This window comes from Diaphorina citri, unplaced genomic scaffold (genome assembly GCF_000475195.1).
Source record: "Diaphorina citri unplaced genomic scaffold, Diaci psyllid genome assembly version 1.1 scaffold1013, whole genome shotgun sequence".
Classification (NCBI taxonomy): domain Eukaryota; kingdom Metazoa; phylum Arthropoda; class Insecta; order Hemiptera; family Psyllidae; genus Diaphorina; species Diaphorina citri.
In genome coordinates this window covers 56,488-80,033 of record NW_007378443.1, presented here as the reverse complement: position 1 = coordinate 80,033, position 23,546 = coordinate 56,488, and the positions used below count along the sequence as shown (strand labels likewise).

Below are 23,546 nucleotides of genomic sequence, written 5' to 3'. Positions count from 1 at the left end.
TATTATTGTTGGTCACCGAGATCAGGACCACACAGGTCAGGACACAAAAGGTCAAAAGTTGATGATTGATTGATTCTGGGTATTAGTCGTTTCCGACTTTCTATGTAGGTACACATAGATTCACATACTATAACTAAACAATACAGAATGAATGTAATAAAACGTATAAAAATACGAACAGGCAGATAACTCTGCATAGTTCTTCTAAAGGGGTTTACAAAGGGCATAGAAGCAACTCATGCAAGAAAAATTCCGTTGGTCCTCATTTTTCCTGCTCTATTACTTTGAAACATCACCCAAGTAAGCGCAACTGATCTATTATACATATTTCTGGACATGGTCTTCACTTGACTGGAGTGGATTACGGACTGTCCCCTATCTAATAGGCGTTAATAAACAAGACTACAGATAAAAGGACAGACGAGTGAAGACCATGTCCAGAAATATGTATGATATTGTACTATTCAACTTGGATAAGTTGGATATCATTTCATCTTAAGTCAATCAATGAGCATGGGAATTTGGTGGGAAGGAGCATATGTAGATATGAGTGAGTTTCAGTGGACACTCAGTAAATGAGTCAGATCCTAAGGTCCGTATTAATAAACAACAATAAAAGATTCACTGCATACGGCCATGCCTCAGCCACGCGCAAGCGGGCGGAGCCTGCTTTGTTGTTTATAATTTTGTTTACAATACAATATAATTAGTATATGATTACAATTGGTCTTCTTAAGTTGGTCAGGTCACCCTGGTCAGGTCACCCAGGTCAGGACCACACAGGTCAGGAAACAAAAGGTCAAAAGTTGATGATTGATTGATTCTGGGTATTAGTCGTTTCCGACTTTCTATATAGGTACACATAGATTCACATACTATAACTAAACAATACAAACAATTACATACCTAGATATCATTATTACATATATCATATCTACAATGATGATATTGAAAATTTACATGAGCATACTATCAGAGAATGAAAATGAAATTATATTTAATGAACTCCCCATCCGTGGCACAAGCTCCGGCTTTTACGGATGGGTATACCATTTGTTAACTATTTATTTTGATGAGAGAATTGTTCTGAAAAACCAATAAATGGAAACTTATAAAATAAAATAAATACAGAATGAATGTAATAAAACGTATAAAAATACGAACAGGCAGATAACTCTGCATAGTTCTTCTAAAGGGTTTTACAAAGGGCATAGAAGTACAAAATTGTCCGAATTGATTTATTCACATAAAAGGACTGCCCTGTTTTCCGAATTGATTAATGGGAGTGAACAGTCTGCCTTGTAAATTATGTTGAATCATAAAATTGTAGGTACCAATTTGAGGTCTAAATGTCTAAATAAGTAAGTAAATATTAGAACAATTCTATCTAATAACGAGAATAATAAGTCAAAAATATTTTCTGCTTTCTCAGAGATGCGAACCCAGTACCTATAGTCCATACTTTCAATCATATACAGTATACAGTCCATACTTTCTAAATCGATCAAAGAGGCAGGCAGATCACCTCATAGGCGACAAGCATTTAGTTTTCAGCTGAATTCTCTTTAGGGATGATTGGCTTAGGATGGAGCTTTGCTCGGGACATTTGATGTGACGTCATCGCCTACGGGAGCGTATGCCGTGACGTCAAAGTTCACGATTTACCGTCATTTTTTTAATCGATTTATCTCGGGATCTAAAAGTCGTAGAAGAAAAAGAAAAATTCCGTTGGTCCTCATTTTTTCTCCTCTATGACTTTGAAACATGACCAAGTAAGCGCAACTGATCTATTATACATATTTCTGGACATGGTCTTCACTTGACTGGAGTGGATTACGGACTGTCCCCTATCTAATAGGCGTTAATAAACAAGACTACAGATAAAAGGACAGACGAGTGAAGACCATGTCCAGAAATATGTATGATATTGTACTTGACCATTATCTCAAACTAAACAAAAAGCTGAATTCTCTTGAGGGATGATTGGCTTAGGAAGTTCGAAAACAATATTTCTAGTCACTAATTCTTCAGAGGTCAAAGGTACAAACATAACATTCCCTGCTGATTTTTCGGCTTAGGATGTTCGAAAACAATATTTCTAGTCACTAATTCTTCAGAGGTCAAAGGTACAAACCTAACATTCCCTGCTGATTTTTCCATATCTCATTCAGCACTCCTCTCATATAACTTGTATCATTCAGATGTTCTATTTTTAGAAACAAAAAACATCTCTTAAGAGTCACTCAAGTCTAATGATGAGAATCAAAGAATGCACCGGAGATAAGGATGCTCCTTGCGCTGACTGATTTACATACAGGGTGTTCAAACTAAAAGTGTCCCACAGGAAATTAACCGTAAAATTAGTTTTTTCTGATTTTTCCATATCTCATTCAGCAGCCCTCTCATATAACTTGTATCATTCAGATGTTCTATTTTTAGAAACAAAAAACTTAAGAGTCACTCAAGCCTAATGATGAGAATCAAAGAATGCACCGGAGATAAGGATGCTCCTTGCGCTGACTGATTTACATACAGGGTGTTCAAACTAAAAGTGTCCCACAGAAACTTAACCGTAAAATCAGTTTTTGGTCCCAAAAAAGTTCCCATTACACTTTCTTGTCCACTAAGCATTCTTCCTAATGTAACTTTTGACGAGGAATTGATTGGTACAACTTTCAAGATTGACCGACTTACAGTTAAGGAGTATTTTTTGTGAAAATTATTAAAATTTATTGACACAGGAAAGAATCGAACCAGCAATTCTTTATCCGTGTGTCGAACAATCTTGAAAGTCGCACCATTGATTCCTCGTCAAAAGTTACATTAGGAAGAATTCTTATTGGATCCAAAAAGTGTACTGGGGAATTTTATGGAGCATAAAACTGATTTTACGGGTTAATGTCCTAGGGGGTACTTTTAGATTGAACACCCTGGCACTTTCTTGTCCACTAAGCATTCTTCCTAATGTAACTTTTGACGAGGAATTGATTGGTACAACTTTCAAGATTGACCGACTTACAGTCAAGTAGTATTTTTTGTGAAAATTATTAAAATTTATTGACACAGGAAAGAATCGAACCAGTAATTCTTTATAAGAAGAAGAAGAAGAAGAAGAAGAAGAAGAAGAAGAAGAAGAAGAAGAAGAAGAAGAAGAAGAAGAAGAGGATGAAGTAGAAGAAGAGGATGAAAAAGAAGAATACGCAAAGGAAGAGAACACAAAGCGAAAAAAAAGGAGAGGAGAGAGAATAATGCTTTAAAAAATAAAAACAAAAAGAAGAATAAGAAGACGGTCACAAAATTTCCAATTTTTCATATAAAAATGTGTACGAAAAAAAAAAAAAAAAAAAACATTTAATTGAGGTCATAAAGGGGTGGATGCGAGGTTTCCATGGCAACGAAAAGATCGATGCTGGAAAAGTCCCTCTCTCTCTCTCTCTCTCTTTCTCTCCCTCCTTCCCTCCCATCTCTCTCTTCCTCCCTCCATCTCTCTCTCTCTCCCATCTTCCTCCCTATCTCTCTCTCTCTATCTCTCTAGTTGTACTTGCTTCTGCTGCTGTTTTTCTCTTGGTGAAAATAAACTCACGAGATAGGAGATGGAAAGAGAGAGAAGAAAAGATATGGGAGCGAGAGAGAAAAAGATATTTGGAAGAAGAGAGAGAGAGAGAGAGAGAGAGAGAGAGAAGAAAGAGAAAGAGAGAGAGTGAGAGGGAGGAGAGAGAGGAAGAAGGGGAGGGGAATGAGAGCGAGGGAGAGGGAGGAAGACATTTGGAAGAAGGGAGATATTAGAAGGAAAGAGATATGTGAGAGGAAGAAAGATGGAGATATGGGAGAGCAGGAGAGAAAGAAGAGGAAGGGCGATATGAGGGAAATTGAGAAAGAGAATATACATTGGGGGGAAAAAAAGCGGACAGCATAGGACTGAAAAGTCCCTTTCTCTATGAGAGATAGATAGATATAAAGGAGAGAGGGAGGAAGACTTTTTTTAAAAGAGGTTTGATATAGGGATTAGGGAACTGTAACTGCTATAACTGTACTTTTTTAAGCGAATGCAAATATCAAGTTTTTTTTTAAAGAGGTTTGACAGAGGGAACTGTGACTGCTAGAGTCCCGAAATCGAAGAGAGAAGGAAGACAGGATAGGAGAAAGCCAGCCGTTCCGAGAACGAACATTATCCCATCAGGAGTAGATGTTGTGACACCTGCATCCCAACAAAATTGTGGGTTATGGAAGTCAAATGAGAAAAAGGTGTTCTGAATTTTGAACTTCCATGAACGTTTAGCAGATTAGGTTCTACTACCCCCAAAGGTACACTTTTGTCTTTCAGGCATTTCAATAAATGGTAAGTTCCTAACTTTGTATAGTTTTTACCTGTTTATATTAGTTTCAAACAACAGCTATTCTCTTCAGTATGCTTACAAACAATTTATATAGCAAAGCATAGTATGTATAGTGCTAATGTAGAGACTATCGAATTAGGCACCTATAGAAGAGGAAGTCAAATAAGCTCAACAGCATAGCATAGGTACGAACTTCGAAGGCAAAATAATCATAAACAAGGGAAACTGCTTTTGCTCTTAGTAGCTTAATGCCCTATGAAATGAAAGACAATAACTTACAGCATTTCAAGTAATTAGAGAAAAGAGCAAAAAACCCCATTCGCGAGTCCATAAACATAGGCGGCGATAGGGGGGGGCTTGGGGGGCTTAAGTCCCCCCAAAGTTATCAGGGCCTCTTACACTAGATAAAATTGGATTTCAGAATAATAATCCAAAACACCATTTTTTACTTTTATCCTATAGGAAGGAAAGTAATGTAATCGGGTCAAATTTTCGATGGTCAGTTTTTAGTGCCAAAACACGTTTTGAGGTCCTTAGAGCCTAAATCCAAAGTTTCAGCCATTGGTCCGTCAAAGTGTGTGTCTGTCTGTAAACAAAATATCTCGAGAACGGTAATAGCTAGAGACTTGAAATTTGGTATGTAGCTGTCAAATGTGACAAGGATGCGACACGAAACTTTTGGTTAGGATCGGTGCAACGGTTGGCGGCATTTTACCGCTTTTTGGCGGTTTTTGGTGTAATTTAACAATATCTCGGGAACGGTATAAGCTAGAGGCTTGAAATTTGGTATGTAGTTCACAAATGTGACAAGGATGCAACACAAAACGTTTGGTTGAGATGGTTGCTGCGCTTGGCGGTATTTTGACCGCTTTTGGACAGATTTCGACCGTTTTTTGGCGGTTTTCAGCTATAGCGACAAAACGGTTCGAGATATTGTAAAAGTTGGGGTAAAAGAACACTCAAATAAGCATCATTCAATAGGATAAGGAAAGTCGTGTGATGTTCACACCAGATTTTTCAAAGGGTACTGAGTGTGTTAAGAATTCAATGGTAGACATCAATCGAGGTATGGGTACCCGATACTCATTCTGATGGTGGCGTGGGTTCAAGAGATTAATTACAGGTACGTACCCGAGAAGATTGTACCTAATAATAATGGAGGGCATGATAGAAGGAAGAAACACACGTGGGGGGCCGCCCCTAGAAAACATCCAGCAAATACTCAGAGATGCAAATGTAACAACCTATCATGACCTGAAGAGGAAAGCAGAGAAGCGAGAAAAATGGTGAGTTACTACAAACCAGCATCATGGCTGTTGACTTATGATGATGACGTACCCAAGGGGTACGCGGGCGAAAAAAGGTTGAGAACCGCTGGACTAGGAAGGAAAAAGCCACGATATAAATAGAATGACGGATGGACTGAGGAAGACAGGGAGGTAAGTTCACGCCAGTAATTAACCCTTGGGGTGTTGCGAGGCGCTGTGAATAAGTTGCATGCATGAATGGAAATTGGAGATAATGAAAGGAAGTTTAACCCATTCGAGGCGTGGAGGAGTGAATTGCACGATATGATCACGCAAATTAGAGGTACTATGATAGACGAGGTTGAGAACAGTATTTAACCCTTTGGGGCGTGAGAGGAGATTGGAATTGCACGATATGATCACGCAAATTAGAGGTACATTGATAAGTGATAACAATATTAGACTCTTGAGTGGAAGGTAACCACTAGACGAGGTTAACGCCGCTCACGGGAGGCATTCTCTACCACCTAACCCTTAGAGCTCCATTATTATGTGATTAATTTCTCAAATAAACGAGGACAATATTCCATGGCTCAGCTGGGATCGAACTATCGAACCCGCGCCCTCCTGTTTACCAGGCGAGAGTCTTGACCACTACGCTACCGTTATTATGTGATTAATTTCTCAAATAAACGAGGACAATATTCCATGGCTCAGCTGGGATCGAACTATCGAACCCGCGCCCTCCTGTTTCCCAGGCGAGAGTCTTGACCACTACGCTACCAAGGTAGGTCTATAGAGGAGGTCGAGAAGAGTATTTAACCCTTTGTGTGAGACACTTAAAGCACGTGCTTGCTGTATGAAGATAACGGGAAGATAGCAGGTATTTGACCTTCCTGAGGTGTGGGGGGCATTTTGAATAGTTAGTTGCATAATATGATTGAAGATACCTAATGAGAAAGATACAGTATAGGTACTGCTTTATGAAAGTTAGTGCCATTATATCAACAGTTTAACACAAAACCTTTTGGTAGGTTATGAAAGGTCTCTCATTGATGTAAGGTAGCGAAGAACTCACATGCCTGCGAACACTTTGGGCACTCGGTGTTAGGTCAAAAATGAGCGAATTTTCATTCCTTTTAAGTTGGAAATACTTAGAGTTAACTTTCATGATATTCGACAGAGTAGATTCATAGAAAAATTCCATGTGCCAGCGTTGCCTTGTAAGGAAAAAAAATGAGGAGATGGTTTAAATTTCCAGAGAAAAGGCAAGATGGTATTATGAAGTCTGATGATAAGACCTTCGGGCAGAGAGGCCTGGACTGCACAAGCCAGATCTGACAACCAATGCGGAAGTGTGAGACGAACCTTCTCTCTTTTGCTGGTTGCTCCTCACATCCCTACTCTAAGAAAAGTTTGTGTTCTCCCTAACCCAAAATGGCGGACATTCGGGCGATCAACATGAACCATGAGACCCTGATTCTAGATAATGGTCTCTTAAGCTGTGTCCCCACATGGTTGACGGCCGTCGATCGATGTCGATTGAAACCGTTCACACTGCCTCGACAACATATATTCACCTCGTCGATCGACGGGTGACGACTATGTGTGGACACAGCTTGAGGCCAGCCACTCACACTCAGACTGTCAAAACGTGTGTGGCGGGAAAACCTTCAGCCCTCAGTCTATCAGACAATCTAACAGATCTAGGTTTCAAGGTTTTTTTCGCTCTTTTTCGACTGCCTGACAGATTAGCCGGTCTGATGCTGAGAAATGAAAAATAAGTTATTTTTCAAAGTTTTGAGGATGGTGGGCCATTTTTTTCACTTAAGACCTAGAATCGAGTGGATTAGTGGGATACAAATAACATTACGGATGTGATAGCCTTGCTCAATGGCTGGATTACACGAGGCCAGTAGATAGTCCAGCTACTGACCTGATTTAAACACTCCAGTAACATTCCAGTACAGTTAGTTGATTAGCCATGCAGACACAACCGTCTTGAGACATCTGTCATGCACCACGAAGTTGCACACTGAAACACAACCAAACGGGTGGAAATTAGTGGTGACATAGAATACTAGGTTCTCTTCTATAGGGAACGTGTCCACAAACCTTTGAACTGACCATAATTTCTACAACAGTTTGTACAGGAACACCCTTCTTGCAGAAAATAATAATACATAGTTGAGGTCGAGAAGAGTATTTAACCCTTTGTGTGAGACACTTAAAGCACGTGCTTGCTGTATGAAGATAACGGGAAGATAGCAGGTATTTGATCTTCCTGAGGTGTGGGGGGCATTTTGAATAGTTGCAAAATATGATTGAAGATACCTAATGAGAAAGATACAATATAGGTGCTGCTTTATGAAAGTTAGTGCCATTAAATCAACAGTTCAACACAAAACCTTTTGGAAGGTTATGAAAGGTCTCTCATTGATGTAAGGTAGCGAAGAACTCACTTGCTTGCGAACACTTTGGACACTCGGTGCGAGGAATTACTGCGAGTTTCCTTTGATGCGTGATTAAAAACCGACTGGCGATGGCTCGCTGCGAGTGCTGCTCGGGGTGAGGAAACTCGGGGGATTTTACCCATCTACACGACGCGAGGGAGCGGAAGCGAGGTAAATGCGCGAGTAGACTCGCTTCGTCTAAACCTACCTTTAAGTCAAAAATGAGCGAATTTGGATTCCTTTTAAGTTGGAAATACTTAGAGTTAACTTTCATGATATTCGACAGAGTAGATTCATAGAAAAATTCCATGTGCCAGCGTTGCCTTGTAAGGAAAAAAAATGAGGAGATGGTTTAAATTTCCAGAGAAAAGGCAAGATGGTATTATGAAGTCTGATGATAAGACCTTCGGGCAGAGAGGCCTGGACTGCACAAGCCAGATCTGACAACCAATGCGGAAGTGTGAGACGAACCTTCTCTCTTTTGCTGGTAATGCTCCTCACATCCCTACTCTAAGAAAAGTTCGTGTTCTCCCTAACCCAAAATGGCGGACATTCGGGCGATCAACATGAACCATGAGACCCTGATACTAGATAATGGTCTCTAAAGCTGTGTCCCCTGACGGCCGTCGATCGATGTCGATTGAAACCGTTCACACTGCCTCGACAACATATATTTCCCTCGTCGATCGACTGCCGTCGACTGTGTGTGGACACAACTTGAGGCGAGCCACTCACTCTCAGACTGTAAAAACGTGTGTGGCGGGAAAACCTTCAGACCTCAGTCTCTCAGACAATCTAACAGATCTTCAAGGTTTTTTTCGCTCCTTTTCGACTGCCTGACAGATTAGCCGGTCTGATGATGAGAGGACTGTACTCACCTTGATGAGGTTGGCTGCTATACTGGAGCATGCAGACACAACCGTCTTGAGACATCTGTCATGCACCACGAAGTTGCACACTGAAACACAACCAAACGGGTGGAAATTAGTGGTGAGATAGAATACTAGGTTCTCTGCTATAGGAAACCTGTCCACAAACATCCACCTTTGAACTGACAATAATTTCGATAACAGGTTGAACAGGAACACCCTTCTTGCAGAAGATTGCTATTTTTTTGTTAAAGTGCTTATTTGTACTGCTCCTATAGGATTGAAAAGTCCCGGTCGAGAAGAGTATTTAACCCTTTGTGTGAGACACTTAAAGCACGTGCTTGCTGTATGAAGATAACGGGAAGATAGCAGGTATTTGACCTTCCTGAGGTGTGGGGGGCATTTTGAATAGTTAGTTGCATAATATGATTGAAGATACCTAATGAGAAAGATACAGTATAGGTACTGCTTTATGAAAGTTAGTGCCATTATATCAACAGTTTAACACAAAACCTTTTGGTAGGTTATGAAAGGTCTCTCATTGATGTAAGGTAGCGAAGAACTCACATGCCTGCGAACACTTTGGGCACTCGGTGTTAGGTCAAAAATGAGCGAATTTTCAGCCCAACCACATGGAACCTCTTGCTGCTTTTCATTTCTAGAACTGTGAAACCTCATTCATATTAATTTGTTAAAACAAAAAACAACCTCCCGTGTGCAGTTTACATTTTTTCCTATTATTCAAATCATATGGAGTTTATATAGGCACACATACACGTACTTTTTATTCAACTAAAGATGACAGTTTTCGGTCGTTGTCGTTGAAAAACATAATGTGAAGCTAGTCCTCTTAGAATTGGTACTGTTACAACCTTTGGAGAAAAATATCTTTGGAAAGGTGTGTTTTCCTTTTCCGCGCCAAGGAGATCTGAATTTTCACCTCGACTGCCAAAGCATAAGAGACAGACTCTTTAATTCTTGGAAATTTTTCGTCAAACAAATAGCAAAATTTCACCCAGAGGCCCTCTTTCAGATAACCATTGAAGTAAGTGGCCTGTGGCAGCAAGTGTGGACGTCCAAAGCGGAATCTCTTTGGTTGAATCTAAAAAAAGTCACCTGCTTCGGTGGTGTAGTGGTCACGGCGCTCGCCTGGTAAACAGGAGGGCGTGGGTTCAATCCCAGCCGAGGTATGGAATTTTATCCTCAATATAATTTGAGAATTTGACCACAATAATAGTAGTAGCCTACTGCTGGAGTAAAGGGACTTATCAGTCCTATGCGAGCAGTAAAAATAAGCACTATTATTATCATATAGGTAGGTACCTACGTAGGTAGTGTTTACATAAAGCGGAACTTTGAGCAGGGATGTTTGGTATGTGGAGATCATACTATTCATATTATTCTTCTCGATCGAAATAAATGTGCCAGCCTACTTAGCTTAGTTGGTAGTGCGTCTGCCTTGTAAGCGCTAGGCCGCGGGTTCGATTCCCGCCCAGGGCGGATTTTATCCTGATGGGATAATGTTCGTTCTCGGAAACGGCTGGCTTTCTCCTATCCTGTCTTCCTTCTCTCTTCGATTTCGGGACGATAAGACCCTAGCAGTTACAGTTCCCTCTGTCAAAAGTCTAAAATACTCTAAAAGTGTGTTCACACATAGTCGACGACCGTCGATCGGTGTGAATCGACGTCGATCGATGGCCGGTCGACTATGTTTGCATACGCCTTGAGAGACCAAAGGTCAGCCTAGTTAGCTATTTGGTTAGCACGCTTGCCTTTTACCCGCTAGGTCACGGGTTCGATTCTCGCCCGAGGCGGACTATGCTGGGGTTTACCAACTCGGGATTTAGATGAAACAAGGATTCCTCTGTACTTAATAGCCAGGTCAACCTCGGATTGAACTCAATCCTGAGATAATCCATGGTAGTAAAACTCGACCTTAGCCCCAAACCCAAAGTTCGACTGGGTTTTTCCTATCCTGTACTCCTTAACTCTTCAATTTCGAGACGATAAGACCTCGATCGTTACAGTTTCCTCTATCAAATCTCTCTCTTCCTCTCTCTCTCTCTCTCTCTCTTCCTTTCTCTCTCTCTCTCTCTCTTTTATTTTTTAGTTTTTTCTCAAGTCTTACTCAACTATTCCCTTGCAAAAACTATCTATCTTACCTGACAGGTGCAGGAACATTATGTCTCAGAGACTTCCTAATGACTAGTTTACAGTTTTTACAATGCTCCTCCATCCACTCTGGGTACTGAGTCACCTCACACAGCTCCAGCTAAAATGTAAACAATAAAATATAAATAGGTATCATTGTTAGTATTAATGTAGCTTTATTAAAAGTTCATTAACTACCTATACGTATGTTGTGGGCATTTTGTCCAATTCGCCATATAAGTACGTACCTAGTGTTCCAGAAATTCCAGATCGCTCAAAATTGATTCGATTTTACGAAATTGTTACAGCCTCGTTCTTAGAACATACTTAGGAATGGATACAAAATTTCATCCCTCTATACTAGGTACGATAAAATGTTCTCGAGATGCAGTGTACGTACGTACGTACGTACAGGCCATGGGCTAAAAATCTTGGACTCGGGGGACCTCAGAACGGATATTTCCACCCAATTCCCGATTTTTAGCCCGTCCTTCCTTTATTGATAATTTGTACCGATTCCAATACTCTCTCACAACATAGTAACCAACATAGGTTCCCTAAACATACATAATGTAGAATAGAATAGAATATACCTTGTTTATCCTCTGGGATAGGACTGAAAAGTCCCTTTACCCCGGCAGTCTAACCAAGGGCTCATATGTTTTGACATATTATGGGGAATTTAATGGAAAGTATGCTGCTAACGAAAGGATCTTTGACCATTAGGCCGTTTTTCCAATGTCATAAAAAGTTGTAAAGAAGCTTTACCTGAGCGAATTGACCTTGCCCCACTCGGTCCACAAGTCTGAGTAGTTCAGGCGGAAAACTCTGCAGTGGTGCCAGATTAACCTGTTCCAAAGATCTGGGTGACTTCCCTGGGGACCTCTTGGGGGACCTTTTGGGTGACCTTCCCTCGTAGGATGAGGCGCTCCGTCCAGACTTGCTACTGGCAGATCCGGGGGACGTGGGAGGGGGAGAGCGAGGTGTGGACGAACCCTTCTGTGGGGGGAAAAAGTGAAATAAAATAGTATCCTTTCCTCATGCACGCTTCGAATTCGGGGTGATAATTATTGACCTCAGTAGTTACAGTTCCCTTAATCAAACTTCTGCTGCCTATCTGTTAACGAATGTTGGCAATCTGCACTTTATTCCTTCGGACAGTTGATGGGCTGCGGTAGCATTATCTGTGAATGCAAAATAAGGGATTGGTTAATATACAAGAATAGAATACTGCCAGGTCTGCCAGCATAGGACTGGAAAGACCCCTTGCTTTAGCAATCTAATACATATTATGTAGTGCTTAGAAAGAGGAACTATCGTTTATTAGATGTTCCTATCCTGTCTTCCTTCTCTCTTCGATTTCGGGACGATAAGACCCTAGCAGTTACAGTTCCCTCTGTCAAACCTCTTTTAAAAAAAAGTCTAAAATACTCTAAAAGTGTGTTCACACATAATCGACGACCGTCGATCGACGCTCGGTCGACTATGTTTGGATACGCCTTAAGAGACCAAAGGCCAGCCTAGTTAGCTATTTGGTTAGCACGCTTGCCTTTTAACCGCTAGGTCACGGGTTCGATTCTCGCCCGAGGCGGACTTATGCTGGGGTTTACCAACTCGGGATTGAGATGAAACAAGGATTCCCCAATACTTAATAGCCAGGTCAACCTCGGATTGAACTCAATCCTGAGACAATCCACGGTGCTAAAACTCGACTTTAGCCCCAAACCCAAAGTTCGACTGGGTTTTCCCTATCCTGTACTCCTTAACTCTTCAATTTCGAGACGATAAGACCTCGATCGTTACAGTTTCCTCTATCAAATCTCTCTCTTCCCCCCTCTCTCTATCAAATCTCTCTCTCTCTCTCTTCTTCTCTCTCTCTCTCTTCTTCTCTCTCTCTCTTTTATTTTTATTTTTTAGTTTTTTTCTCAAGTCTTTTTCAACTATTCCCTTGCAAAAACTATCTAACTTACCTGACAGGTGCAGGAACATTATGTCTCAGAGACTTCCTAATGACTAGTTTACAGTTTTTACAATGTTCCTCCATCCAGTCCGGGTACTGAGTCACCTCACACAGCTCCAGCTAGAATGTGAACAACAAATATCAAAGTTAGTAAATTAATGTAACTTTTTACCATCACAAAATAATACCATAACTTCGTCCAAAATCCATCCCATCCCATTTTTTACGAAATTGTTACATCCTCGTACTTAGAACATACTAGAAATGCATACAAAATTTCATCGCTTTACGACAAACCGTTCTCGAGATACAATGTACGTAAAGACCATGGGCTTAAAATCACTTCTTTGGACTCAGGGGACCACAGAACGGATATTTCCACCCGATTCCCGACATTTGAAAAATTGTATCGATTCCAATATCCTCTCAGAACATAGTAACAAACCTAGGTTCCCTAAACATAGTGTAGAATAGAATAGAATATACCTTGTTTATCCTGCTGGGATAGGACTGAAAAGTCCCTTTACTCCCGCAGTCTAACCAAGGTCTTATCATACATTTTGACATATTGTGGAGAATGTAATAGAAAGGTGAATGGTGCAAATGAATGGATCTTTGACCAGACCGTTTTTCTAATATATATGGAAAGTTTAAAAGAAGTTTTACCTGAGCGAATTGACCTTGCCCCACTCGGTCCACAAGTCTGAGTAGCTCAGGCGGAAAACTCTGCAGTGGTGCCAGATTGACCTGTTCCAAAGATCTGGGTGACTTCCCTGGGGACCTCTTCGGGGACCTTTTGGGTGACCTTCCCTCGTAGGATGAGGCGCTCCGTCCAGACTTGCTACTGGCAGATCCGGGGGACGTAGGAGGGGGAGAGCGAGGGGTGGACGAACCCTTCTGTGGAGAGAAAAAGAGTAAATAGAGAATAGAATATACCTTGTTTATCCTCCTCAAATGAGATTAAAAAGTCCCTTTACCCCAGCAGTCTAAACAAGATCTCGTGTATTTTATAGGTTCAACAGTATAACAGTATAATAGGCCTCAGATACTTATCTGATTTTGTACTTTCATATTTAGTTATTATTTTAAGATATTTGTCAATATTTTACTGTACAAATAAAGGCTATTACTTACTTACTTACAGTATAATACATAAGGTTTACATCAAAGGGCCTTGCTTAGTTATGAAAATAATAATAAATATTGTGGATGTGGATGTGCCCCCTTACGAACTCTTTCGTATAACAAATCATATTACATTACGATAAATTATATCGATACATGGTTTAGCATAGTTAGCTCGGAGGGTAGTGCGCCTGCCTTGTAAGTTGCCAGTTCGATTTCCGAACTTTATCCGAAACAAATAAGGTTCGTTTTAGGAACGACTGGGCTTTTTTTCCTAATTAGCTAGCACGCCTTTTTGGGGTGATACTTAGTTGACCTCACCAACCTCAGTGGTGTAGTGGTTAGCGCCGTGTACTTCGGATCTGGAGGTTGGTGGTTCGAGTCCTAGTCAAGTCATAAAATTTAGCGTAGTGCATTAAGCAGGGAACGACATTTGTGACAAGCATTTATGCTCAACACAATTAAAATTCCTTTCCTTAGTTGACCTCAGTAGTTGAAGTTCCCTAGATCAAAGCTCTCTCTCTCTCTCTCTGCTCTCTTCTTCTTGTTCTTCGTATTTTCCCGTGTACAGACGGGGTCGGCGTTTTTCGTCCGCCTCTCAATCAGCCTTAACTAGGGTGAAGCTCTCTCTCTCTCTCTCTCTCTCTCTCCATAAAAAAAGTCCAAATAATATACTCACGTTGCATATTTCAGCGGCGGCATAGTATTTCTCAGGCGGGGGAGGAAAGAACAGTGGCGGAGGTAAAGATCGGGACGGGGTAGAGATGGGCACAGAGGCAGAACTATAGCCTGAAGTGAGAGGCACTGCGTACTCTGCCTGCAGCCGTAGATCCGACTCTGGAAAATCAATATCAAATCATGAATTCTTTGTGGCAAAGCAAAGCATCACAACTTTTGTGGGTGGGTATATCACAGCATTACTAACTACCTACCTCCTTTACTATTACTGTCTGGCTAGGGGACGTTAAACAGAGAGAAGACTAGTGTCTGTCTGTGGGACTATAAACAGGGAGGAGAACAGCTAACCCTAACGAGCCTAGCTAACTGGCAGTTCCTCAAAGGGTTCTCTCTGCTTTTAAAGACCAAGCACAAGTCCTCACGATAGTTGACTGCGGTTCAGGACGAGCCAAAATGGCTAGAGCTAGAGACCATCACCCCGGTGTATAGCAGATACAAAAAGACATCTTTTCTTTATTCTGCTATCGCCATTTGGCGAAAGCTAAAGCCGCTACAACACCTATTACATGATTTTCCATTTTGCACTGGTAATGCCGCCTCTGGTCACCACTCAATTCAAGTAGCCACTATGTTGTTGTTGTTGTTAAACCTATAAAATACACAAGACCTTGTTTAGACTGCTGGGGTAAAGGGACTTTTTAGCCTCATTCTGGCAGGATAAACAAGGTATGTTCTATTCTACAAAAAAAAAAAAAAAAAAAAAAAAAAAAAAAAAAAACTTTGACCCCGCCGGGAATCGAACTCGGGACTCCGGTGTGCAAGGCTAGTGTGATACGCACTCGGCCAAGGAGGTTGTATCATGTTGTTAAACCTATAAAATACACAAGACCTTGTTTAGACTGCTAGGGTAAAGGGACTTTTCAGCCTCATTCTGGCAGGATAAACAAGGTACTCGTATGTTCTATTCTATTACTGAATCTCTTACCGGTATAGCACGCTCCAGGCGGTTGCCTATTGTAGGGCTCCTGGTACATAATGTCCCCTCCACATCCCACCCCTTCACCTCCAGTCTTCTCGCCCTCATCCATGGTCACCTGTCCATACACATGTCCATTGGCCACGCGCATCTCCAACTCCTGAGGGAAGAGAAAAGAGAAAACCATGACGTCATTACGGTAAAAATTTGTTTTGATGACAGAGATTAGGGTTATCTATTTTACAATCAGCATAAAATGAATAAGTAGGTACCTAGGTAGTGATATTTTTTGTTAAATTTTCAAACTGATGAAGATTTATTGTATATTGAGTAAAAAAATCCCATAATTTGCCTGGGATTGGAACTTACAGATAATAGATACATACCTAGCAGCTAAGTCTTTATGAACAAAGTTAATTGACTCCAAGTATTTCATTCCGGACGCTATCTGAGTGGCCATGTACAGCAAACACCCGTAGCTGAAACACAAACCAACATTGAACATCAAACAATGTAACAAAATTCAATGTTTTGGTAAGTAATGTAAAATGTAAGTATCTACATGATTGTGTACAGTGAAAGCTCCCAATGTCGGATACTCTCGGTCCTCGAGATTATGTCCGATATTGGGAGGGAGGTGCCTGTTATTCAGTGGTTTCACTGTATTAATATTATTACTTCGTTAATGAGCTGGAATCATGAGCATACTTTATAGAGGGAACTGTAAGGACGGAAGTCTTCAAGGTAGAAATACACTACTATCACGTCGCGTCATATCACGTCACGTGAGCTCATGAGGAGTCAGAAAGATGTAGTTCAAAGTTTTCCCATAATATTGTAAATAACTTATTTCAGGACAGCTACACTGCTATCACGTCACGTGAGGGCAGTGTGGCTATCACGTGATAGTAGAGTGAACAGAATATTATAGTGAGATTTCGTACCTCCCGAGAAAATACAAAAAACAATAAAAAACGAGGTTTTAGTGTCTGCTTGATTCTAAAAGCTTAAAACAGTACGATTGAAGTTTTCATTCACTAGAGTGGACTAAAAGTTCTAGGTTAGTCGCCTATAGCAATGGTTTCAAAAGATTCTAAATACATCCAGTCAAAGAAACACCACCCAGCTGTTTCGCTTCTCTCAGGAAAGAAAACAGGGGATGAAACCTCATTTGTACAAAAGAAAATAAACAAGACATATTTATTTACCCTAGTCACTTGAAGAGATACCAACTTAACCCAGTGCTCTACGGAATAAGTATTAAGGTCAAAGTCATGTTAAAGGAAAAAATATAGATCAGTAATCTATCACGAATTCTTGACTATCTTTGCCAGTAGCGTGTCGTCAGATTTTCAAAAGGGAACCTACAAACGCAGAAGAATAGTCGCCATTTTCGGTAAGTGGTAAGAAGGGAGAATGACCGAAGAAGAAACAACTTACTGTAGACAGGAAAAGGAAAGCGGTGTTCCAATGCTTTTCTATCCAACAAATTATTATTTTATAAATGGAATTTTAATTTTATTGAAAATAAAAATGGTTATCCCAAATGTCGATCCCCGCTAAATTCACGACGCTAAATTTCATGACTTGACTTGGACTCGAATCACCAACCTGCAGATCCAGAGTCCACCACGCACTACACCACTGAGGTTGTCTATCCAACTTAAAACTTCCACTACCCCAGATAAGCTCACAAGTTCCACTAGCCTACTTAGATAAAAAAAAAAAAAAAAAAAAAAAAAAAAAAAAAAAAAAAAAAAAAAAAAATCAACATCATACCTACATTTGTAATGTAAAAGATATTGTAGGTACCTACATATATCTAAGCCTTGAGATTTCGTGTTGGGGCAGACTAGGATATCTGTGTCCTGTGTCCGAATTTGTTATTCCTCATCAGCTAGCAGTAGCCCCTTTACTTGGACACTCTCTCAAAATTCCTTTATTAGTCCTTTTCCCGCCATAGGGATCCACAATAATACGTAGCAGATACCAACCTCAGTTGTGTAATGGTTAGAGCGATGAATTCCAGGTCTGGAGGTTAATGGTTCGAGTCCAAGTCAAGTCAATAAAATTATCGAAGTGTATCAAGTGGAAAACGACAAGTTAAAAAAAGTGTATAACAGGGAAATGAAACTATAACGATCAGAGTCTTGTCCCTCTAACGACAAGTTTTCAAGTAAGCTTATAACAATCAACATTATTTAAACTAAAACGAAATTCTAATATTTGATTTACCTCAGTGTTTTGGCGTTAGGGGGTTTAGGTGAGGTGGAATCCGCAATGTGATTCTGAAGGAACTGGTTCAGATCCCCGAATTGACAAAACTCGAACACCAAGTGTACCGGGTCCGTGAGACTAGCACCAATGAGTTGACTAATGTTGGGGTCCTTCATCCTCCACAGGACAAGGGCTTGCTCCGTGAAATCATGCCTGAGATAATGGAAAATGCATTGTATTGGTGAGGCATTGGGTAAACAAACAGGGAAATGAAATAAGTAGGCCAGTAAAGTCATGTTGGGGTCCTTCATCCTCCACAGGACAAGGGCTTGCTCCGTGAAATCATGCCTGAGATAATGGAAAATGCATTGTATTGGTGAGGGATTGGGTAAACAAACAGGGAAAAGAAATAAGTAGGCCAGTAAAGTCTAAAGTTGATTAGTTTTTATTCGATTTCTTGCTGTACACAAGCGTAAATTGCACAACTGGGCTGGAATGATATTGAACGCTAAATAAGCAACAACTAAAACCCTCGACATTATTCTCAGCAGGCGACTACCTTGACCTCTTTGATGCCAGAGCGAACTGACGAACAAAGTTAATCAGAAATCACCTGTTAGCACGCGATATTTGACAGCACTGTTGACACAGTCATGTAAGAGGTTGAGAAATTCTTTGTTTTCCACGTTCCACCCAAATAGAAAGTTTGTTCTATTTATAAGTTGAACTGTATCGTGCATTTACGTGGGCATCGAAGAAAGAAAAAGAAGTTTGATAAAGGGAACTGTAACAACGGAGGTCTTATCGTCCCGAAATGGAAGAGAGAAGTAGGACAGGATAGGAGAAAGCCAGCCGTTCCGAGAACGAACATTATCTGTTTAGGATGAATTTTGCCCCGGGCGGGAGTCAAACCCGCAACGTAGCGCTTAGTACAAGACAGGCGCGCTGCCCTCCAAGCTGACTTGGCTGGCTTGGTGAGCATTGATGATGCATGAGACATAATCGATAGCGATCCCAATAGGTGACGGTGACCATCTGGGAATTCGCGTCCTGCTGGCGTTTCCTGGCCCCACTCAAGTTGGGTTAGGAAGCAGGTAGCTTTTTCGTCAAATGGAGTGTAAATGCCCTATCACTAAAAATCTTGGGAGTTACACAGTGAATTTGAACTTTTTTTTATCCAAGGCTTACGTCACGATTCACTAAGGTCTACTTACTTTCATGTTCAAATTCTTTGAAGGCACAAAAGAGTCGGACAGTACAGAGCTGGTGGCTGTGGATTTCAGCTTGCGATGTCGGAGGACAATGAACCCAATAGCGGCCACCAGGATTACTATAACACCTCCCAGGAGAAAGATCAGGATCCCTACTAGAGGCTTCCCATCCGAGCTGTCCTTCTTGGACGCCAAACCTGAGGGGGAAGAGATTGTATCTGATTAATTTTCGGGGAAATTGGACTTTAACCCTTTCACCCCTAATGGGACTATACGTCTCACAGAATCATTATTACTTTCTTTTTTTAAAAGTGGGATATATCATCCCAGACCTATCCAAAAATTCCGTTCTCAGTGTTTTTCGAACGTTTCTTTTGTGATCCAAGTCATCGTATAACACCTCCCAGGAGAAAGATCAGGATCCCTACTAGAGGCTTCCCATCCGAGCTGTCCTTCTTGGACGCCAAACCTGAGGGGGAAAAGATTATATCTGATTGATTCTCGGGGAAATTGGACTTTAACCCTTTCACTCCTAATGGGACTATACGTCTCACAGAATCATTATTACTTAAATTACTTTCTATTTTTAAAAGTGGAATATATCATCCCAGACCTATCGAAAAATTCCGTTCTCAGTGTTTTTCGAACGTTTCTTTTGTGATCCAAGTCATCTAAGACGCCAGTAAAATTCACTTGCCTAACTTGTCTGGTTTTTTCTCCAGATCGATTTTTGTTTAGGATAAAGCCTGCGTTGGGCGGGAATCGAACTCTAACGCTTACAACGCAGACAAGCTCTATATATGAGAGATACTTGAATATTTCCCAATCTTATGGATATAATACAGTCGAACCTGGATATAAGAGAAAAAAAGGGTGGTCCCCTAGATTCTCCTATATCCAGGTTCGACTGTACCTGTATAAAGGAGGAATTTTTACTTGTGTTAGCATACTTAAATGCTTGTCACAAATATTGTTCCCCAATTATTATTACACCTAAGATAAATTTTATGACCCGTACCTACCTGTATATTTCTTGTGCATATGGTCGGTATGATGGATGTGGAACTCATCCCGTTGTAGAGGATCCTCCTTGGTAAGTCATCTAAGACGCCAGTAAAATTCACTTGCCTAACTTGTCTGGTTTTTTCTCCAGATCGATTTTTGTTTAGGATAAAGCCTGCGTCGGGCGGGAATCGAACTCTAACGCTTACAACGCAGACGAGCTCTACATATGAGAGATACTTGAATATTTCCCAATCTTATGGATATAATACAGTCGAACCTGGATGTAAGAGAAAATTTTCAGGGCCCTTCATGCTGAACCTCGATATAAAAGAAACTGGATATAGTGGAAACCTGGATATATGAGAAAAAAAAGGGTGGTCCTCTGGATTTTCTTATATCCAGGTTCAACTGTACCTGTATAAAGGAGGAATTTTTACTTGTGTTAGCATACTTAAATGCTTGTTACAAATATCGTTCCCCAATTATTATTACACCTAAGATAAATTTTATGACCCGTACCTACCTGTATATTTCTTATGCATATGGTCGGTATGATGGATGTGGAACTCATCCCGTTGTAGAGGATCCTCCTTGGTGTTCTCCTCCACAGGAATGAAGTTCTCCTCCTCATCCATGTCCTGGATGAAACCCTCGGGAACAATCACTGAAACACATAGCTAGGAATGAGTTTTGTGAAAATTTAACAAACTTGGACGGAATGTAGGAAGAAAAATTTGTAAACAAGCAAAATTTAACAAAATGTCAAGGTGAAATTTTGTAAAGAAGAAGGAACACTTGGTGTTCTCCTCCACAGGAATGAAGTTCTCCTCCTCATCCATGTCCTGGATGAAACCCTCGGGAACAATCACTGAAACACATAGCCAGGAATGATGAGTTTTGTGAAAATTTAACAAACTTTGACGGAATGTAGGAAGAAAAATTTGTAAACAAGCAAAATTGAACAAAATGTCAAGATGAAAATTGCAAACAAACAAAATTGAACAAAATATTGAGATGAAAAATTTGTAAACAAACAAAATTGAACAAAATGTCAATATCATTTTACTGTCAAGATTGTTCACATTTCAGCGTCTCACACGTCAGCCATCCAAAACTCCCAGCTAGAAGTTAGAAGCTCGATGTCATTCAATATTCAACACACGTAGGAGAACACATTTGAGTCTCGAGGTACATTAGATTAGTGACACATTAGATTGATTAGATTAGGCCGTTAAAACTTTAATGCGAGGGGAGGTCTCTCTCTTTATAAAGAAAATTGGCTTCCGTGTGGACAGGCTTGTCATTAGGAAGTAGGAAATGTATGGTGGATGAGATTTGTCTAGCGCCGTTTTGGATGATTTTTTACCTTTTCTACACGTTTTTGTGGTCGATTTCAGAATCATTTAACTATTTGTTAGATATTAGGCAAATCGATTTCCCGAATTTTTACAAACCCCCCGGCGCGGCGGTGAAATTCTCTGGTCAACTCAAAAATCTAATATCTTACTGTAAAAAAGGCCATAGCTCCCACAGTATTTCTGTTTTCACACCATTCTTTCTCAATATAAATTACCCGGTGACAAGGCTCTAATTTTTTCTACACGTTTTTGTGGTCGATTTCAGAATCATTTAATTATTTGTTAAATATTAGGCAAATCGATTTCCCGAATTTTTACAAACCCCCCGCGCGCGCGCGGCGATGAAATTCTCTGGTTAACTCAAAAATCTAACATCTTACTGTAAAAAAGGCCATAGCTCCCACAGTATTTCTGTTTTCACACCATTCTTTCTCAATATAAATCACCCGGTGACAAGGTCCTAATGTTCTCCGTTTTCTCACACCTTTCTCCAAATTTCTCGCTTTCCTTCGCTACGAGCCTGGATCTCAGGTCACATTTCTCTTGATTAGTACGTGTAATAACACTCGTGCATTTTTTAATTCTCTTTTGCTCTTTTTTCGAGGTCCTGGAGAAATACTTGCGAAGAAGAGAGGAAAGAAAGAGGAGGAGGAAAAGGGAAGAGAGGGAGAGAGAGAAAATGACGTTAGAGAAACTTTTCTCCTCTTGAAAAACGACTTCTTTCTATCTCCTCCCTCCTTCTCATTTTTGTCCTTCTCCTTTCTTCGACCTCTTCTCCCTCCTTTTCCTCATCTTTCTGCATTTTGTCACTTTCTCCTACTCCCCTTTCTTTTATCATCTCAACGCATCACAAGGAAAAAAAGCCATCACCAACCACAGAGGAAAAAAATCTTAAACCTCTCAAAAATAAATGAAGATTTTTTCTTCATCTTTTTCTTTTTTAATTAAGATTAATCCCTCGTACTTTTTCACTCACAAGTTTTTAATTTCCCTTTAATTTTCAGTTTGAGGAAAAAAAAAGTTTGTGTACCTTGAGAGGGAGCAGAGTCACTGAGAGTTGGAAGTGCACAGAGGTACCTATTTCTACCTTAACAGGCAGCTTTGTGAATTGTTACAGCTGGGGAAATGAGATCTTAGAGAGAACCTGCAAGCTATCTTTAGAAATCTGCACTCGTTCTCTGCAACTTTTTGCTCTGCACTTTGCAAGTAAATCCTCTGGTGTGAAGAGTTGGGGTCAAGGTTTAAATTTGAAAACTGCTTGTAGGGTTGAGGCTCTACTTACCCAAAATTGTGCAGATTATGCAGTAAAATTTGATCCTAATTTATTTTGTTCTCAGTGCCCTTGTTCCTCATTGTTCTTGCTATCTATTTTTAGATTCTTTACGTGTCTGATTTCAAATTCACGATACAATGTATTACAACAAAGAGAGTGGCAAAATTATTGTTATTTAATTCTGATTCATCACTCATTGAATTTCAAAGGCTATTTTCCTAATTTATTTTGTTCTCAGTGCCCTTGTTCCTCATTGTTCTTGCTATCTATTTTTAGATTCTTTACGTGTCTGATTTCAAATTCACTATACAAGGTATGACAACAAAGAGAGTGGCAAAATTATTGTTATTTAATTCTGATTCATCACTCATTGAATTTCAAAGGCTAAGGGATCTTAGAGAGAACCTGCAAGCTATCTTTAGAAATCTGCACTCGTTCTCTGCAACTTTTTGCTCTGCACTTTGCAAGTAAATCCTTTGGTGTGAAGAGATGGGGTCAAGGTTTAAATTTGAAAACTGCTTGTAGGGTTGTTGCTCTACTTACCCAAATTGTGCAGATTATGCAGTAAAATTTGATCCTAATTTATTTTGTTCTCAGTGCCCTTGTTCCTCATTGTTCTTGCAATCTACTTTTAGATTCTTTATGTGTCTGATTTCAAATTCACGATACAAGGTATTACAACAAAG

The 23,546-nt window shown here is 40.3% G+C and overlaps 3 protein-coding genes across 3 annotated transcripts in view; all 3 read right to left on the bottom strand.

The window, feature by feature from the left end:
* Positions 1–13,046, bottom strand: part of LOC103513722 (diacylglycerol kinase theta) — a gene marked incomplete in the record, with an annotated part of 55,973 nt that extends 42,927 nt beyond the window's left edge. The window contains 5 exon segments of the mRNA XM_026826847.1: positions 8,916–9,081; positions 11,069–11,178; positions 11,826–12,056; positions 12,228–12,241; positions 13,028–13,046. Of these exon segments, the coding sequence (XP_026682648.1) occupies positions 8,916–9,081; positions 11,069–11,178; positions 11,826–12,056; positions 12,228–12,241; positions 13,028–13,046 (540 nt within the window).
* Positions 13,027–19,347, bottom strand: LOC113469276. Its single transcript, XM_026826852.1, has 5 exons — positions 19,228–19,347; positions 15,806–15,956; positions 14,822–14,979; positions 13,684–13,914; positions 13,027–13,137 (listed from the first exon to the last, which is right to left on the bottom strand). The coding sequence occupies exons 2-5, from the start codon at positions 15,902–15,904 to the stop codon at positions 13,119–13,121; spliced, it is 507 nt and encodes a 168-aa protein (XP_026682653.1). The 5' UTR covers positions 15,905–15,956; positions 19,228–19,347; the 3' UTR covers positions 13,027–13,118.
* The window catches only part of LOC103513721 (discoidin domain-containing receptor 2-like), a gene marked incomplete at its 5' end in the record, with an annotated part of 60,943 nt that continues 53,307 nt past the window's right edge, over positions 15,911–23,546 (bottom strand). Inside the window, 7 exons of the mRNA XM_026826846.1 lie at positions 15,911–15,956; positions 16,183–16,275; positions 18,032–18,226; positions 18,627–18,652; positions 19,228–19,421; positions 20,247–20,314; positions 21,025–21,097. Coding sequence (XP_026682647.1) covers positions 15,911–15,956; positions 16,183–16,275; positions 18,032–18,226; positions 18,627–18,652; positions 19,228–19,421; positions 20,247–20,314; positions 21,025–21,097 — 695 coding nt within the window. The remainder of the gene's footprint in view (positions 15,957–16,182; positions 16,276–18,031; positions 18,227–18,626; positions 18,653–19,227; positions 19,422–20,246; positions 20,315–21,024; positions 21,098–23,546) is intronic.

Coding starts and splice junctions, on each gene's coding strand:
- LOC113469276 (XM_026826852.1), bottom strand. CDS start 15,904: ATGAGGGCGAGAAGACTGGAGGTGAAGGGGTGGGATGTGGAGGGGACA. Junction 14,980..15,805: donor GCCTGGAGCGTGCTATACCG/GTAAGAGATTCA, acceptor TTGATTTTCCAG/AGTCGGATCTACGGCTGCAG. Junction 13,915..14,821: donor CCGCCGCTGAAATATGCAAC/GTGAGTATATTA, acceptor TTCTCTCCACAG/AAGGGTTCGTCCACCCCTCG.